The sequence below is a fragment of the Dendrobates tinctorius genome, unplaced genomic scaffold (genome assembly GCF_039654945.1).
Source record: "Dendrobates tinctorius isolate UK_male_01 unplaced genomic scaffold, ASM3965494v1 ptg000040l, whole genome shotgun sequence".
Taxonomy (NCBI): domain Eukaryota; kingdom Metazoa; phylum Chordata; class Amphibia; order Anura; family Dendrobatidae; genus Dendrobates; species Dendrobates tinctorius.
In genome coordinates this window covers 33,227,373-33,247,500 of record NW_027361708.1, presented here as the reverse complement: position 1 = coordinate 33,247,500, position 20,128 = coordinate 33,227,373, and the positions used below count along the sequence as shown (strand labels likewise).

The following is a 20,128-nucleotide window of genomic DNA, read 5'->3' as shown; positions in this document are numbered from 1 at the left end:
TTTTTACTGTTCCTTTAAATGTAACTTTCATTTAATATACATCTCAGAATAGTGTAATCAACAGAGCATCATGATACGGTGTAACGCAGTGAAAACCTGTTGAATTCATGTACCCTCCTCATAGATTTTGGCCATTATTCACTCAGAATGGCTTTACTGATATGATATAAAACACTGATTCCCAAATTGGAAGTAGAATGGCAATCCCAAATTAATCACCAGTCACTGATTTGTGAGTAAGATATAAAACAATGCTTTATTAGAAATTAATAAAATACTCTGGCGCCAAATTCCACAAGTTACACACATAAGTTTAGGGAAAGGTAAGCTAACCTACAGTGGGTACATTACGTATTCAAATTCCTTTAAATTGCTCACTCTTTCATTGTAGCCGTTTGGTAAATAAAAAAAAAAAATCATTTTTTTCTCATTAATGTACACTCTGCACCCTATCTTGACTGAAAAAAAACAGAAATGGAGAAATTTTTGCAAATTTATTACAAAAGAAAAACTGAAATATCACATGGTCATAAGTATTCAGACCCTTTGCTCAGTATTGATTAGAAACACCCTTTTGAGCTAGAGCAGCCATGAGTCTTCTTGGGAATGATGTAACAAGTTTTTCACACCTGGATTTGGGGATCCTCTGCCATTCTTCCTTGCAGATCCTCTCTAGTTCCGTCAGGTTGGATGCTAACGTTGGTGGACAGCCATTTTCAAATCTCTCCAGAGATGCTCAATTGGGTTTAGATCAGGGCTCTGGCTGGGCAAGTCAAGAATGGTCACAGAGTTGTTCTGAAGACACTCCTTTGTTATTTTGCTGTGTGCTTATGGTTATTGTCTTGTCTTGTCTTCGGCCAAGTCTGAGGTCCAGAGCACTCTGGAAAAGATTTTCATCCAGGATATCTCTGTACTTGGCCGCATTCATGTTTCCTTCAATTGCATCCAGTCATCCTGTCCCTGCAGCTGAAAAACACCCCCAGAGCATGATGCTGCCACCACCATGTTTCACTGTTGGGATTGTATTAGGCAGGTGATGAGGAGTGCCTGGTTTTCTCCACACATACCACCAAAAATTTCTATCTTCGTCTCATCACACCAGATAATCTTATTTCTCATAGTCTGGGAGTCCTTCATGTGTTTTTTAGCAAACTCTATGCAGGTTTTCATATGTCTGGCACTGAGGAGAGGCTTCTGTTGGGCCACTGCATCTACTACATCTGTGGAGCTCAGCCGCAGCGATCTTGTGGTTCTTTACCTCTCTCACCAAGGCTCTTCTCCCACGATTGCTCATTTTGGCTGGGCGGCCAGGTTTAGGAAGACTTTGGTTGGTCCAAAACTTCTTCCATTTAAGGATTATGGAGGCCACTGAGCTCTTAGGAACCTTGAGTAATGCAGAAATTCTTTTGTAACCTTGGCCAGATCTGTGCCTTGCTTCAACTCTGCTCTGAACTCTTTGGCCAGTTCCTTTGACCTCATGATTCTCATTTGGTCTGACATGCACTGTGAGGTCTTATATACAGTAGACAGGTGTGTGCCTTTACAAATCAAGTCCTATCAGTTTAATTAAACACAGCTGGACTCCAATGAAGGAGCAGAACCATCTCAAGGAGGATCACAAGGAAATGGATAGCATGCAACTTAAATATGAGTGACTGAGCATAGAGAGTCTGAATACTTTTGACCATGTGATATTTCAGTTTTTCGTTTTTAATACATTTGCAAACATTTCTACATTTGTTTTTTTCAGTCAAAATGGGGTGAAGAGTGTATATTAATGAGAAAAAAATGAACTTTTTTGAATTTACCAAATGGCTGCAATGAAACAAAGTGTGAAAAATTTAAAAGGAGTCTGAATACTTTCCGCACCCACTGTATATCCCCATGGATTAGTTATATCTAGTCCGGAAAGATGAACAGTTTGTACAAAATTCTGTCCACTAATGACTTACAGCTATAATAGCTTTAGATCAGGCCAGACTAGATGAGCCAGTTACCAATGAAACAGTAGAAAGAGTGGAGCTCAGTGTTGTAACTTCTGGTTACTGATCTAGCTTCATCTAAATCTTAGGAAGAATTAATCCGGAAGCAGATAAAGATCTTTCTTACCTTGAGTACTCTATCCTGGGAAGGATCAGATACAAACAGATGCATATCAGAAGGAATAGGTCGGCAGTCAGGAAATAAGCTAGGGCACTATCTGTAACGTTGGATGCAATCGACAGGTCCAAAATTGCAGCCACTGCACTCACTGTGCCTCCCATTGCTTGGCCTGAAAATAAGGAGCAAAAAGAGAAAACAATGTGTTGTATTCTCTATTATTAATTTTTGTAAAGTGACAGATTTGCAAACAGGCTGTAGATGAAAAGAATGACATCTCTATATTAAAGAGATGCTTACACGTATATGTGAGCACAAGCCCTAAAATACCAACATGTGACCAAGAGATGAAGACTAGAGATGGGCAGACACTTGGATGTTCGGGTCTGACTGAACAGTTACAAAAAGTTCAGGTTCGGGTGCCAGAACAGTACCGGACCAGGACCCCATTCACTCGAAACTGTCATGTGCATGACAGCACGGCAAACACCGCTTCTGATTGGCGGTGAAATCATCCCTGGAGGTCAGACAGCTGCGGTTCCTATGCTGTCAAAAGACAGCAAGAGTGCTCAGCTGTGATCGAAGGTATGAGTTTACCTCCAGTGTCTTGTGTCAGGCGATTGGACTCCTGCTCTCATCAGCCAACGCCTGGTGCTGCTAATAACAGTGAGAGCAGGATAGGCTGATGTGAGTATTAATCAGCCGGCTCCTGCGATGTAAATAATGAAAAAAATAAAATAAAACAAAAAAAAAAAAAATGGTGTGGGTTCCCCTGTATTTTTGATAACCAGCCAGACAAAACTCACAGCTGAGGGCTGCAACCCTCAGGTGTCAGCTTCACCAAAGCTGGTCATCAAGAATAGAGAGGTCCCCACACTGTATTTTTTAATTATTTAAATAAATAATTAAAAAAAAAAAATGGTGTGGAGACCCTCCTATTTTTGACAACCAGCCTTGCTAAAGCAGACAGCTGGGGGCTTGTATTCTCAGGCTGGTAAGGGGCCATAGCCCCCCCAATAGCCTAAAAATAGCAGCCCGCATCTATTAAACGCTTCAATTCTTTGCCCGGCTCTTCCCACTTGCCCTGTAGCGGTGGCAGGTGGGGTTGATGTCACCTTTGTATGACATTTTGTGACTTTGCAATTTGCAACAAATTTATTAAACAGTTTGCACTTTTTTCAAGCAGTCTTTTGTGGTTTAGTCAGTTTTCTGATTTTTATGTGGCTTTTCCAGATATTTTAGAGAAGGTAATGAAATACTAATTTTTTTTTAAAAAGTCTCAAAATTTGGCGGAACTCCTTTATAGTCTTGTCCTGGAGAGCTTTTTTTTTGTTATTTAAGGCTGTGTTCACACACAGTGTTTTTTCATGCTTTTCCTGCGGATTTACCAAAAAATCCGCTCAAAAAACGCTTAAAAGAAGCTTCCCATTCATTTTAATGCATTTTGCACTTTTTGTGCATTTTGATGCGTTTTTTTCCGCAGCATGCTCATTAATTTCGCGGAAAATTCCGCATTTCTAGGTATTTTCTATGTGTCTGGGGACACGCAGAAAAAATTGTGGCAAAAACACGCGTTTTGTGGGAAGGAGTCCAGTTTTTATGCAGAAATTTTCTGCATACGAGTGCACATAGCCTAAAACTGGTTTAATCTTTCATTGACAAAAGTCATTTAAAGGTGTTACTCACTATTATTACAATGCCTTCTTGAACTAAATGTTCGGCCCCGATAAAATGAACAAACCTATACTTACCTCTCGTGCCGAATCCTTTACAGCGGTGTTGGCACTCGCGGTCCTGGGGCTGTTATGCACTGAAATGACACGTGGTGGGTGCACTGGCTTCACTGTCCCTGCCTTCGTACGAACTGAACATGAAGCAGAAGTCAGGGCTGCAGATGATCTTTGACTTCCTGTCGAAATGACCATGATGCGGGGACAGTGATGCTAGCGCTGGGACTGCGAGTGCCAACAAGGCCCTGGGACTGCGAGTGCCAACAAGGCTGGAACGGAGCTGGCACGGGAGGAGAGTATAAGTTTATTTTATCGGGGCAAAACATTTATTTTCAGTAGGGATTGTCCTAGTAGTGGAAACCTATTTAAACAAATATGACTAGTGATGTCCATACTTTTAGACTGAATCCTGATGTCTGTGTATGGGTCATGATGGATGGACTGGCCAAGGGTCTCTTGAACTGAACTCAACGGTTTTATTGGCATACTTGAAGCTGTTGAGTTAGGAATACAAAAACATGCCCAATCAGGACCCAATTAAATCAAAAACACTAAAAAATACTCCTATTTACAACAACTTTAATTGATCAATCTTAAAAAAGAGAACTCTTGTAAGACAGAGATAGCTCACACACATAAGCAAAAAGGGACAGCTTATGTGTGTAAATAGCAAAAGGGTCTTTTTACGTGTTTTTAATTTGGCTGTTGAGTTTGGGTCAGGAGACATGAGGCCAGTCCATCCATCATGCTCCTACGGACAATACTTCATCTCGTCTGAATTTGGCCTCAGATAACTTTTGGATAAACACTTGTTTGACCGAGGGCCATCTTTCATGACTTCCCCATAAATATGAATGATTGACTCAGCTGATAATTTATTTATTTAGCGACCTTCAGCTTGATCCTCAGCCATGGTGACTTAATGGATGGACGCTTTGTAGGAAGACAGATCTTGTGCAAGCCTAGATAGGTCCACCAGGATCTGCTCTGCCATTATCTTGATTGTATTTAGCCATTTGGTTGCTGGTCTTCCTTTTAGCCTTGTTCCTTTAATCCTCACGACCATTATGTCCTTCTCCAGTGATTTTATATGATGTGTCCAAAGTAGGCAAGTCGTAGCCCGGTGATCCTTGCTTCAAGTGGCATGTCTGACTTGTTTTGTTCTAAAAATTGTGTTTCTCTTGTCATCCATGCTATTGATAACATCCTTCTCCAGCACGACATTTCAAAGGCGGAGATTCTTCTTCTGTAGCTAGTCTGTTTATCGTCCAGGCTTCGCACTTGTATGTTATCACAGAAAAGACCAAACTCAGTAGAAGCCGTATCTTCGTCGCCAGCAAAATGTTGCTGCTTCTTGAGTGATCATCTTTCCAAGTAGGCTGAAGCCCTTTACAACTTCCAGTTCGTTGTCGTCCATCTCAAATGTGACCTGGTTGTACCTGGCAGTAGTCAATACCTTTATCATCTTTATGTTGAGAAGCAGTCCCATGTTTGAGCTTTCCATCTTGACACTCTACGCTTGTTGCTATCAATGTTATATAGTTTGCCTATTTAAGATTCCTGATGATTCGTCTTGCAATTTTGATTATATGAAGAGGAAAGAGAGAGGCGTTTGTGGCACATCCATTCAACTAAAAACAGTTTTATTTTAGATGTCCACAAAAATAGGTGAATTTATTCAGTGGATGAAAACGTTTTTTAATCCACTAAATGGATTCATGTATTTTTACGGAAACCTAAATAAAGAAAACTGTTTTTAGTTGAATAGATGTGCTGCAAACTAGATATATATGTTGGCTGTGCTCTGTTAGTTGGATTCAGCACCCTTTGGAGGATTCCTTCAGTGCTTTTATTCTAAAGCATGCAAGGTGAGCTTCATATACAATTTTCAATTCTGATTACCTCTTTTTGGCAGGTCCAGCCTTCCTGAAAATAGCTTTTGCATATAAATTGAAGTGAAATAATGACAGGAAGCAACTTTGTCTGATGCCTCACTCCGCTTTGAACCATGCAGTTTCACCATGTTCCGTTAGGACTGTTGCTGCTTGGTCAATGCAAGGTTCCAAATGAGGCTGATCAGATGTTTCTGGTGATAGACACAGTCAAAGGTTTTGCTGTAGACGATGAAGCAAAGATAGTTCTTCTATTTTTCACCTTTTCTATTACCCATTTAATGCTAGCAACCACATCTCTTTTTCCTCTGCCTTTTATGAATCCTGCTTGTTCCTCTGGCAGCTTTTTGTCAATGTAAGGCTGTAGCCATCTTTTTAGGATCTTCAGTAGTATTTTGTTGGCATAAGGTATCAGTACAATAGTCTGATAGTTTCCACAGTCGGTAGCAGCCCCCTTCTTTGGAATAGGAATAAACACAGATCTTGTCCAGTCCTTGAACCATTTACCAGTTGATACAGGCATGTGGTGGCATCAACTGCTGCATCAGAAGACTTTATTAGCTGTACTGGAATACTGTCACATTCAGGCGCATATTGACAAAAATTCATGTATTATCATTAAGAAAAACAGAGTAAGGCCAAGTTCACATTGCGTTATGCAGACCGTTCAATGCATAGCGTTGACGGTCTGCGTTAATGCTATACTGCTAGCGTAGGTGCTTTATCTGTGTTAGTGGTGACGGAGCCTCAGACGCTGCAGCCCGTGTCCGAGGTTCCGTCACTGAGTGACGGCACATCACGAACGTGTGCCGCTTTACGGCATGCGTCGTGATGCGCCCGACAATGGAGGGCAATGGCAGTGTTAACGGACTGCGTTACACAGCGTTATGCCATGGTGTAACGCAGTCCATCTAATGGATTGCCTAAACGTAATGTGAACCCAGCCTAAGCCGGGGCCAGAGAAGACTGGATGCAGCTTATAGGCCTAGAAAACAAAAGACTGGGTGGATTCACATCACCTGTTCTTTATCTCCACATAAGGAATTTGTTGACTTTGTGAAAAATATTCAGAATTGAGAGTCCTCAGTGGTTGATACCTTTTAATGGCTAACTGAAAAGATGGTGACACATTGCAAGCTTTCGAGACTACTCAGGTCTCTACATCACCACAGGTCTCTCTGAAGAATCACATTTATGCACAACACAGCACAGAAAAAATGCAATAGATAAGACAAGTGACGTGAAGCAGAACTATCATTATGGGAGAGGGAGAAACATAAATATTGGAGCAGTTCATACATAAGGAGTCTGGATGTTTTATGGTCCTCTGATTGTGGTCTGGTTCTGTGTTGTGATGCCCCCACAAGGTCTTAGGAGGAAATTCCTTAATTGATGTAAAAAGACATAAATCCATGCGACACATTCATTCCTGCATTGAGAGTGTCAAAGGTCTAACACTGTACAAAGATATACATATTGGCTTTGTGAGGCATTTATGGGAAAAACTACATTGCTTTGCTGCAATTTTCAAAAATCACAGCTAAAATTATGCGGCAAAAAAAGCTACACTGCAGCCATAACGTGAAATGCAGCCTTATTTTATAGGTCGATCGTGCCGAAATCAGAGTGTCAGGATGACTTTAATCTAATTTGTATATGTGCTTTTAGAGTAAAAGTTTATTGCAGGCCCAAACTTGGCAGATCATACAATATGCATTATTCATGTCATCTGTTACTTTTGTGGTAAGTACTTTTGCGCAGTGGAAATGGAAAATCTGGAGATTTTCTTTATTGCTGCAGCTCATTCTGTGGAACACAATGAACATTAGTGTTGCCATCTCTTATTCTAGCACATGGAGTACTGGGAAAATCAAAGAAAACATTGTTATTCTGTGAACTTTGATTTCTTTTCTTCTGCATTAATCTGCTAAAGCCTCTGAAATGATAATCTAATAAAATGTAAGTGCTGGTAAAAAAGCCCTGCTCAGTGTGTAGATAGGTCTATAATCTGTACTAATACTATTGCTCTGAAAAGGATTTTCTGTTACTTTTTCTTATGCTCATACACTTGTCATAGGGAAAAATAATAAAATCGGTGGTACTCCCCCTCCACAGGTCCAACGATGCCTGTCTGCTGCTGTTACTGGTCTTTGTAGACCACTTGTAGCAGTGACATCACAAAAGTCTGCTGTCAATCTATATGACTGAAGACTTGTGAATCCTTACATTGGATGCAGCGAAGACCCTTCGCTGCCGGCGACGAGACTAAGCGGTCATGTAACTGCAAGCCTGTGATATGCATAATCCCAGCCACATTCCGACTAGACTATTTGCTTGAATTGGGCAATGCCGCGCCTGTCAAGTTGGAATGTGGCCGGGATTTATGCATATCACTTACCAGAGGTCACATGATCACTTGGTTCCTCAAGTCTGCAGTCATACAGAGTGACTACAGACTTTTGGGATAAACCTGGACAACCTCTTAATGCTTAAAACTTGTATAATTTTTTATTTTTTCTAAAAAGATGCAACTTTTTGGATAATTTGTGTATAATTTCCTCATGATTTCGGCGATAATGGTTTGCTTCCAGTAAATGAGAACATTATTGTTTCGATCGGGAACCAGAGCAGGTCTAATATTTTTCTCGACATTTATCGGAGGGTTGTGTGACCCGATATTAGTCCTCATTCACATGTGCTTGTTTTGAGTATGAAAAAAAACAAGATTGAAGTTGAGTGAGCAGTTTTTCATCCAATTTGCATCCATTTTTGGTCTCTTTGTACGTTCTTATCATGAGCTTCACATCAAGTTTGCAAAAAAAAAAAAAATTAAGGTGTTAAAAAAACAACAACAACAAAAAAACAACAGACATCACTTGGATGAAACAAGGCTGGCATCCGCATGCTCTCCATTTTCTTCCACAGGTCTGTTGACATGATTTATCGAATTTAATCCACACATTGTATAAAAATCGTTCATTTGTTGTGTGTACACTTGGTCCATCAAAATAAAAAAAAAATATATACAGACATGTGAGCTCGAAGATTGTACTGGGTACATGTTCTGTTCTATTTGTATAATATAGTATGAATGGGACCTTAAAATAGAAAAATATTCTCATAAAGCCAGAGAACGCAAAGAACTTTGCAGCCCATTTTTCAGCATTTTTGTCTGCATTTTATCCCAGTGTTATGTAAAAAAAAAAAAAGATCAAAGGTTACTTTAAAGTAAAATACAAAATGCACTACATACATTGGCTTGAAAAAGAATACACCCCCTTGTTATTTTCTGTGTTTTGCTACCTCACAACCTGGAGTTTCACTCTTTTTTTGAGGGTTTGCCTCAGATCATGTAAAGAACATTCCTACAACTGTAAACACTGTTTCACAGTAAAAAGGAAAACCAAACAACAAATAAGACAAAATAACTGAAAACTTCACTGTGCATAACTATTCATCCCCCTAAAACCAGTACTGTACAGCCTCCTTTTGCGTAAATTACAGCTGCTAGTCGCTTTGGATAAGACTCTATGAGCTTTACTCATCTTGCCACTTGGATTTTTGCCCATTCCTTTAACGCAAAACTGCTCCAGCTCCTTCAAGTTAGATGGTTTCCTCTGGTGAACAGCAATCTTCAAGTCTGACCACAGATTCCCAATTGGAATAAGGTCTGGGCTTTGACTAGTCCACTCCAAAACATTTACAGGTTTCCCTTTAAACCACTCGAGCGTTGCTTTAGCAGTGTGCCTAGAACCTCTGTCACAGTCTCAAGGCATTTGTACAGCTGCTGTGGATTCACAGGTTATCAAACCGACAACCGACACACGTGGTCATTTCCTGAGGAAGAAGTGCTTGACACTTTGCAATACTTTGAGTAGAATATAAATCACTTGCTTGAATAAATGGCTGAGATTTGTCGCCTTCCATACACAGCAGCGCCAGAGGCATCCACACTTTATTCCCATCTTCATCACTGACAAACAGGTTTTGCTCAAGAATATCCCTGTATTTTGCACTATGCATCTTCCCCTCAACTTGGACCATTTTCCTTGTCCCTGCTGCCAAAAAAACATTCCCACAGCATGATGGGTCATCACGTTTCACTGTGGGGATGGTATTCTTGGGGTAATGAGCTGTGTTGGTTTGGCATCAGACATAAAATTTAGTTTGGTGACCAAAAAGCTAAATTTTGATCTCATCTGACCACAGCATCTTCCTCCATACATTTGGAGAGTCTTCCACATGTCTTTTGGCACACTCAAAATGAGCCTTACAATTTTTGTGTGTAAGTAAAGGCTTTTTTTCTGCCCACTCTTTCATAAAGCACTCCAGTCTCTGCTTGAAAACACTGCAGCTCCTTCAGGGTCACCTTATGTCTCTGCACTGTCTCTCTGATTAATGCCCTCCTTGCCCAGACTGAGAGTTTTGGTGGGCGGCACGGTCTTGGAGGGTTTGTTGTGGTGCCATGAACATTCCATTTGATGATAATGGATTTCATGGTGCTCCGGGGATCAGCAGAGATTGGGATAATATATATATATATCCAACAATGTAGACCAGCTCACTCCTGTGAACCACCTGGAACCTCAGCTGACCTGGTTAACTCCGTTGTGCCCGGATCTGGATGTAAGAGTCCATCCATACAAATGTGAACAACGACAAAGCAAAGTCCAGCAATAACGTGAGCAATCCAGGATGCTGTTAAAAATTATTTTCTTTTTATTCATAAATCCATTAAAATGCAATGGTCCAAGCAGTTCAAAACAGCAATAACGCAGGAAAGTCTTGCAGATAGGACTACGCGTTTCAGCGGTAGAACCCGCCTTCTTCACGGTCCAGAATCAGGACCATTGCATTTTAATGGATTTATGAATAAAAAGAAAATAATTTTTAACAGCATCCTGGATTGCTCACATTATTGCTGGACTTTGCTTTGTCGTTGTTTATATATATATATATATATATATATATATATATATATATATATATATATGTATGTATATATATATACACACATATACACACACACACACACATATACTACCGTTCAAAAGTTTGGGGTCACCCAGACAATTTTGTGTTTTCCATGAAAACTCATACTTTTATTAATCAAATGAGTTGCCAAATAAATTTAAAATCTAGTCCAGACATTGACAAAGTTCGAAAAAGAGATTTTTATTTGAAATAATAATTTTCTTCCTCAAACTTTGCTTTCATCAAAGAGTGCTCCCTTTGCAGCAATTAAAGCATTGCAGACCTTTGGCATTCTCACAGTTAATTTGCTGAGGTAATCTGGAGAAATTTCACCCCATGCTTCCAGAAGCCCCTCCCACAAGTTGGTTTGCCTTGGGCACTTTTTGCGTACCATGCATACCATACGGTCAAGCTACTCCCACAACAGCTCAATGGGGTTGAGATCTGGTGACTGCGCTTGCCACTCCATTACAGATAGAATACCAGCTGCCTGCTTCTTCCCTATATAGTTCTTGCATAATTTGGAGGTATGCTCTGGGTCATTGTCCTGTTGTAGGATGAAACTGGCTCCAATCAAGCGCTGTCCACAGGATATGGCATGGCGTTGCAAAATGGAGTGATAGCCTTCCTCATTCAAAATCCCTTTTACCTTGTACAAATCTCCCACTTTACCAGCACCAAAGCAACCCTAGACCATTACATTACCACCACCATGCTTGACAGATGGCGTCAGGCACTCTTCCAGCATCTTTTCAGTTGTTCTGCGTTTCACAAATGTTCTACTGTGTGATCCAAACATCTCAAACTTACCGTATATACTCGTGTATAAGCCGATCCGTGTATAAGCCGACCCCCCTAATTTTGCCACAAAAAACTTGGAAAACTTATTGACTCACGTATAAGCCTAGGGTGGAAAATGCAGCAGCTACTGGTAAATTTCAAAAATAAAAATAATACCAATAAAAGTAAAATTAACTGAGGCATCAGTAGGTTAAATGTTTTTGAATATCCATATTGAATCAGGAGCCCCATACAGTTCATGATGGGCCCCATAAGATGCTCCATACAAAATACACCCCATAAAATGCTGCACAAAGGTTAATAATGCCCCCAAAAGATGCTCCATAGATTATGCCAATAAGATGCTCCATAGATTATTCCCCCATAAGATGCTCCATAGATTATACCCCATATAATGCTCCATAGAATATGCCCCCATATGCTGCCCCATAGAATATGCTCCCATATGCTGCCCCATAGAATATGCTCCCATATGCTGCCCCATAGAATATGCCCCCATATGCTGCTCCATAGAATATGCCCCCATATCCTGCCCCATAGAATATGCCCCCATATCCTGCCCCATAGAATATGCTCCCATATGCTGCCCCCATATGCTGCTCCATAGAATATGCCCCCATATGCTGCCCCATAGAATATGCCCCCATATGCTGCCCCATAGAATATGCTCCCATATGCTGCCCCATAGAATATGCCCCCATATGCTGCCCCATAGAATATGCCCCCATATGCTGCTCCATAGAATATGCCCCCATATCCTGCCCCATAGAATATGCCCCCATATGCTGCCCCATAGATTATGCCCTCAATAATATGCTCTAGATTATTCCCCCATAAGATGCTCCATAGATTATGCCTAAACATGTGACTTATGAATGTAAATGCTTGCAAAAATTTTTTTTAGCGGATTCATGGCAAGAGAGGTAAATACATATCCACATCCCAAATTTTAGCTATTTAATCCGATAAATTTAATACCTATATTTTTCTCACTTCATAAACTTAGACTACTTATTGCTGATGCATCATACACAAGTCGGATTACAAAAATATTTAAACACAGGTTGTAATGTAACAAAATACCGTAGGTAAAAAAAAAAAACAAGGTGGTTTATACTTTTGTCAGCCACTGTACTTTATTGCAGTATGCGCTAATAATGACATTTTTTCCTTCCCCCCTTTATATATGAAAAACATTTGATATTACTGCCATTTAACAGCACATTTGATATTACTGCCATTTAACAGCACTAAATAATTATGGTGTAACGAAGCCCTTAACATCGCCTGTGACTGCAGCTGCACCAGGATAAATCGTAACTTCTGCAATCATTTGGTGGTTCCATTTATTAAGCTATGCCCATGACACAGATGGCTGAAGAGCAGTGTTGACAGCGGCCATCACTCCAGGTTATCATTACAATGGGAAGGGACAATGTGGCTGGCCCCTACACGGCACTTTTACATTGAGGTACACTGAGTAAGTCCGGGCTTTTTAGCACACGCCATGCCTTTATGGCTATCACTAGGCATCATATACTCCTTATTATATGCAGGAAAGGTTCCACCACTAGACACATATGGATCATAGATATTTATACGACTGTCAGAATAGAAATGTTCCGTATTCCAGGGAATTACTTTTTGTAGTCATTAAAAAAAATATATAAATATTCACGACATGGGGCAAATGTGAAGCGTGCCAAAAATCTAAAGCAAATGCATTAAAACGTCCCCTTTCTTTCCTAAGGGAGACATTTACTGGTAATAAATAACGTAAGTGTCTGTTAACTTGACTAATGTGGAGTGGAAAAAGAAGCACAGAAGAAAACAACACCATGTAACATCCTGCAGGGGACTCATCATTCACAGATATGGATTGCCAACTTATCATACATGCAAATGAAGCCGATCCCAGAAAAGTCCTGTCATCACAAAAGCACGAGGATGAGTGCGGCGACACACATGCTGATGGCTGGCCCACCCGTGCCGTGACTCGCTGTCAGTATGGACCCACCATGATATACAGTCACTCCCATCACCAAGAGAACTTGACACGCTGCCGAATTCAAACACGCAGTTTACGCCGAGTAAAAGAAAAGCCCAGCGGCCAGGAGATTTCCAGAAATCCCATCCACTTAGCTGGAACTGGAAGACGCTGAGACTTTGACGCAGAAAAAATGTGCAACATCAAAAACGCAACGAAGGCTCATTGAGGGAACGTAGCCTTATGTGGCAACCATGCTTCCGTAGGACCTTGATTGGCTGCAGCACTGTATGACGGCTGACAAAGAACGGGGCGGATTTATTGCAATCCTGGTCTTTGGTCATTTGTAACATATTTTGGACAACTGTGCAATGTTAAATAACTACTACGATACTGCGGCCGAGCTGTGCTGGAAGGCAAGATGAACATCTCTACAAAAGGTCAGGAGACACGCCACCACGGCTGCAGATAACAAAATACCATTACACGGCGGGAACAAAAGTCAGGCGGAAGTTATGGCTTTAATAAGATTCCAGCTACTCAATCTAAAGGTTCGAACCCAAAAGATGAAGTCACAGCAAGGTCTCGTTCCTAGTAATGATCAGAGACGCTCGGACAGGGTTAATACACAGCTGTGACCAAGATGACAGGCTATGTTGCTTAATACAGGGAAAACCTGTTTCTCTACAACTTTCGCTTCCTCACAATATTTCTGTGCTCAACACTCAAAAATGCACAAAGGACAAAACTAAGAATCACTAACCACAATGTGCCAAAGCTCCAAGTGGCATAGAGAGACAGAGCGAGACAGCAGCCATTGCAGCGCAATATGTCAGTGCCTGCCACAGGAGCCCGATATGTCATGGACCCCAATGCTCCACCTCGGATGTGTTCCTAATTCCCCCGTTATTTTATCACTTGCTTTGACAATGCTACTATGTACTTAGGCCTGCCAATAAAGCCCATCTGAACTGAATTGACAGAGAGAGAGAGAGAGAGACAGACACACAGAGACAGAGAAAAAGAAAGACAGAGAGACAGCCAGAGACACAGAGAGAGACAGAGAAAGAGACATCTGTCTGAAATGTAACAGAACCTTTACATTTTTCATTAGCTTCACAGGAAAGTACATAAAAAAAAAATGACAAACAACTTGCAAGCGCTGCATCCCGCGGCTAGGAAGCTGCCACCTCGTACAGACTGCAGAGTGGTCGGTTTCCTAGGTGATGAGCCATAAACAATAATATGGCGAATCTCGACATTCTTCAGACTGGAGAAGATTTTAACAGGAGGAAAATTGCAAACTTGCTTGTTCTTACAGGCACTTTGCAATTTTGCCTAGTCATATTGTTGAGAAAACGCCATTAAAAGGAGTGCTTTTTGGTCTCCTTTATTCCCCTCATCCTGAGTATGGTGCTTTTCTTGGTTCCATGGGCCTTTTTGTTTAATGCTAATGTTTACAGTCTTTAGGAAGGCTCTCTGGGGCATGTGTTAAGACAGATCTGCATTTTTAAACTGTGAGCCACGCCCCCTATGTAAAGACCAATCTAAACTTTTCAGTCACTTTGCCTCCCACAGTAGTATCAACTACTGAGGACTCTCAATCCTGAATATTTTTTGCCTCCCACAAACATACTTTCCATCCCATGCAACGATAAAGGCTGCAGGTCTTGGGTGACACTGGTACACGATCAGGCTCAGGAGCAGGGTCGATGCAGGAGCTATGCTCTCCTCTTACCTTACTGAGCACATTGGAAGAACTGAGGTCCAGCAGAGGAGAGACCTTTTGATTTTCTGTAAATCAATGTCAATGCAGTACAAACTCACCTTTGCCCAAACCAGATTTTCAGCTCTGATATATACTGTGCAGCAACACGGAGAAGACACTAACCCTAAGGCTGGGATCACACTACCATGTGTGATGTGAGAAACTCGCACGAGTCTCTGACATCAACACCCAGCGCTACCACCGGCACTCAGGACCGGAGCTACAGCTGCATAGAAATACATGCATAGAAATACATGCAGCTGCAGATCCGGTCCTGAGTGCCGGGGGCAGTGCCGGGTTTTGATGCGAGACTTGTGCGAGTTTCTCGCATCACACACGGTAGTGTCATCCTGCCGTAACCCTTAGGAGACTACTTTATAATGTAGTTTTGCTTGGTTTTCGCAAAGAGGTTTCACTTATCAAAATGTATTTACCTGATATTAATGACTGTGAGTGTTTCATGGGGAAACGTCCAGTTACACCAAACACACTGGCGGTGAGGATGTTTGATGCCCCGCTGAGTACGGCTACACATATCAAAGTTATAGCAAAGAAATCCTGAGTCCAGAAAGAAGTATCTATTTTCACCAGCACCGTGATGAATATAAAGATGAGCAGCATGACAACTAACGATGACAGTATTCTGGCCTGGGAGGAAATCCTGGAAGACAAAAAAAGGAAAATGCATTTAAATGAGATCGGCAAGAAAAACCCTATACACATCTGCCTAAACCCACCCCCGATGTTCAGTGCAAAGTGATAGAAGGGAACCTGAGCTCTTCTGTGACTACAGGCAGCCATCTATTTATATAATTGCCTTGTAATGTTTTCATTTCCTGTTCTGACCAAATGTCACCATATCCCAGAATACCAAGCGGAGGAAGTGAACCGACCGCAATATTGGGACACCCAAGTGATGGGTGTCTCAATATGGAAACTACTGCTGCTGGTGCCAACCTATTGCTCGCTACCACCAGCGGAACACCATTGCACTACACACAGTCTATAAGCCGTACGCACCTCACACTCACACAGCCTCTTACGCGGTACCACCAGCGAAACACCGTTGCATTGCGCCTGCGCGAATTCCGCTCAGGCACAGTGAACCATTTGGCTGATCCCGGCGGCAGATGCACGACGTGTCTACAGTCAGAGGAAGCCGGTCAAATTAAAGGGGGTTTTCCCACGAAGGAAAGTTCATTTTAAAAATTGTCCGTGTCTGACCGTGTATGGAGCATACCACATCTCCTGGGCAGGGGAGGAAACAAAAGACAATACTGACATTACAGCAGGGGATCACAGAGGATTCATTTTGTGAGGTAATATATTTCACTGACTGTTTTTAAACAATATTTTACCTCACAAAATGCATCCTCCTGCTGTAATGTCAGTATTGTCTTTTGCTTCCTCCCCTACCCAGGAGCTGTGGTATGTTCTGTACATGGTCAGACACAGGGGTGAGAGAGACAGAGCACTGGGGGGGAGAAGACAGCTCAAACAGGACAGCACATGAGGGAAGAACACAGCACAGGAAGGAGACAGCAGACAAGGAGGATAGCACATGAGGTAGACCGGTCAAAGAAGAGAGCACAGATGGGAGAAGTGAGCACATGGGGAAAGAGAGAGTGGATAGGTGGGTGAGCACATGGGGGGGGGATTCTCAACGCTGCAAAGCCTGCCCCCATTGTGACATTACCGTCCTCCCGATGTGATAGCATCGGACCTCCATCTAGTTAAGAATATCACAGAACCAGCTACAGAAGAGGATCTCTGAAAAAAGGATGCAAATTAGCTTGCCTCCAGAAGGAAAAGTCTCTGTCTACAGCTATCTGGTAAGTTAAAGGGGTTATCCAGTGAAAAGATGTTATCACCAAACCACAGGTGTTAACTTATAGACCGGAGGGGGTCCAGCAGATGGGATCGGCAACGCTCGGTAGTTTGGGGCACTTTTATACCCATTAGAATGGCAGTGTGCATGCCTGACAATCACTTCATTCACACCCTATGGAGCTGCCAGGAAAACCTGAGTGGTCCTACAGAGAATGAATAGAGCAGCGGTCCGGTAAGTGCATTGCTGCTCGATTTTATTGGGTACAATAGTGTCCTACGTTGCCAATCGGTCACCCAATGACAAATAAGATATTACTTCTCATGTGGCTGGGCGATACCTTATGTTTACATAACAATCCTTTTAATACTAAAAACATTAAAGGGGTTTTCTTAAAATGTTGACCATTTACTTAAGGGGAGGAAATGGAATAAAAGAGAAAATCGAGTGGGAAAGTTAAGAGGTGGGTAGTCGGTCTTTTATCCCATTCGCCCCAGATCTCCCGACGGTTGGCGCGGGTCATCTACTGCCGCACGAATTTGCCGCAATCAGCGATATTGGCCCGGAATTTAAAGTGGATCTGTCACTCCATTTTTGGCCTATCAGCTGCAGCCACCGCCATCAGGGGCTTATCTACAGCATTCTGTAATGCTGTAGATAAGCCCCCGATGTAACCTGAAAGATAAGGAAAAAAAAAGTGTTAGATTATACTCACCCCGGCGTTCGGTCCGGTCAGATGGGTGTCGCCGTCCCGTCCGGCGCCTCCCATCTTCATACGATGATGTCCTCCTCCTTGCTTCTCCCTCGGCTCCTGCACACGCGTACTTTATCGGCCTTGTTGAGGGCAGAGCAGAGTACTGCAGTGTGCAGGCGCCGGACCTCTCTGACCTTTCCAAGCGCCTGCACACTGCAGTACTTTACTAACGTGATTTTCTTATTTTTCAGGTTTCATCGGGGGCTTATCTACAGCATTACAGAATGCTGTAGATGAGCCCCTGATGGCGGTGGCCCCAGCTTATGGGGTAAAAATGGGGTGACAGATTCCCTTTAAATAAACTACATACATATTCTAGACTACTCGATGCGTTAAAATTGGGCCACCATCTAGTGGGCAATATTTGCCATATCCTAGAAAACCCCTAGAAACCCTTAGTAACAGGGTCAAATTTTTTAAATCTGACCAGTGTCATTTAATGTGGTAATAACTCTGGAACAATTCAACAAATCCCAGTCATTTTTAAATTGTTTTTTGAGGCACATTATAATTTATGATAATTGTAAATTTAGGTCAATATGTTTTGTGTTTATTTATAAAAAATATCTGAAATTTTACAAAAAAGTGTAAAAAAAAATGTGCAATTTTCAAACTCTGCATGATTATCCCTGTAATCCAGATAGTCATACCATAGAAAAACATTAATAAACATTTCCCTCTTGTCTGCTTTCCATGAGCACATTTGTAAAATGTTATTTTATTTTGTTAGCATTATAGGAGGTATAAAGTTGCAGCAGCAATTTTTAATTTTCTCAAGGAAATTTACAAAATTTATTTTTTTGAGGGACCTATCCAGGATTGAAGTAACTTTGGGGACCTTATATATTGCAAAACCCCCAAAAGTGATGCCATTTTAAAAACAGTGCCCCTCCACATATTGAAAACCACAGTCAGGTAGTTTATTAACCCTTCAGGTGATTTTGTGGAATTAATGCAAAGTGGCATAACAGGAATGAAAAAGTGTATTTTTACCACCTAAATGTCACTCACTTCTGAACAGGTTACAACAGCCGGCAGACTCTAAGGCCGTTATTTGGTCGTGAATTGCCATGGCAAACATCAGGACCACAAAATCATCATCTCGGGGTGCCGATGGGGATAAAGAGGGAGAAGCCATTAATTGGGAGAATCATTTATATGATATAGTCACTATTGTCAGCGGCATCTAAAATGTTAAAGCCGAGATCTGCCATGCAGTGAAGAGTTCATGGTAATTTTCATACCTTTCTCATGAGTCAGAGCCTCCGTACACAATGACACCTCCATCATTTTAATGACAGCCAATTATGACTGGCAAATAAATACGCTTCTTTTTTGTCTAGGTTCCTGGGTGAAGGGAAAACTTTAAGCCAAATCTTGATTTTCTGCTTTTGCTGCAATCACATTGCTACTAAGTGTTGTTTTTAAGCCGCCTCCATCCACTTGTGGGCTAGAAGTCTATTTGAAGACATTTGTTCCTGTGACAGCAGCTGGACGTTAATAACCTCAGCTCGGGGATATAGACCTAGGTCTAAGTGCAGTGCCACGTCTACCATCAGTACCGGCTAATTAGATGTCTGTGAGCACTGATACAGGCCGATCAGACGCTGGAAGGCTGATGGGGACTTACCAATAAGGTGAAATAGGGAAATAATACAAGGTTACACTTTTCTTCTACTTTATTATTTTGAGATAAACATCTCACTTATTTTCTTTACCCTGAGCTGAAAATACATTACTGCCAAAGCCATTCCCCCTTCACTCACCAAGGTGATTTTCACCTTCCCGACCAAGCCTACTTTTACAATTCTGACTAGTATCACTTTATGAAGTAATCTCTGGAACGCTTCAACGGATCCCAGTGATTCTGAGAATCTTTTATCGTCACATATTGGAATTCACGATAGAGAACAGCAATAGAACAACAAGGTTTACCCGTACAGGCCTCCAAACAAATGCACTATCAGGGTGCAGTGGACCCATATAAAGATGGCAACACAGGTGCAAAAATACCAATCAAGCAACTGCTCCAGCCTACCAATACATGAAGGGGGCGATTGCCTGGTATGTTGATGCACAAAAACAACTTGTATGCGGCGCTGTTCACACTAAGGCCATGCACAGCGTCCAGGCCAGCCTAGTACCAACACCCTTCTATTAGTTCAGGCGGGCTGCCCAGCGCTAACAAAATGCATGCCGTGTGAACAAACACCGCAGTTTACAAGACCAAATGGGCCCAACTGCACCCTGAATAAAAAGTGCAAAAAAACACATTTTAAAAATATTTTTTTAAA

At 41.7% G+C, this 20,128-nt stretch overlaps 1 protein-coding gene across 1 annotated transcript in view; it reads right to left on the bottom strand.

Annotated features, from left to right (window-relative positions):
* SLC29A3 (solute carrier family 29 member 3) overlaps nucleotides 1–20,128 on the bottom strand; it is a 90,990-nt gene that overhangs the window by 11,370 nt on the left and 59,492 nt on the right. Inside the window, exons 4-5 of the mRNA XM_073574901.1 lie at nucleotides 15,687–15,913; nucleotides 2,110–2,272 (exon numbers count right to left, since the gene is read on the bottom strand). Coding sequence (XP_073431002.1) covers nucleotides 2,110–2,272; nucleotides 15,687–15,913 — 390 coding nt within the window. The remainder of the gene's footprint in view (nucleotides 1–2,109; nucleotides 2,273–15,686; nucleotides 15,914–20,128) is intronic.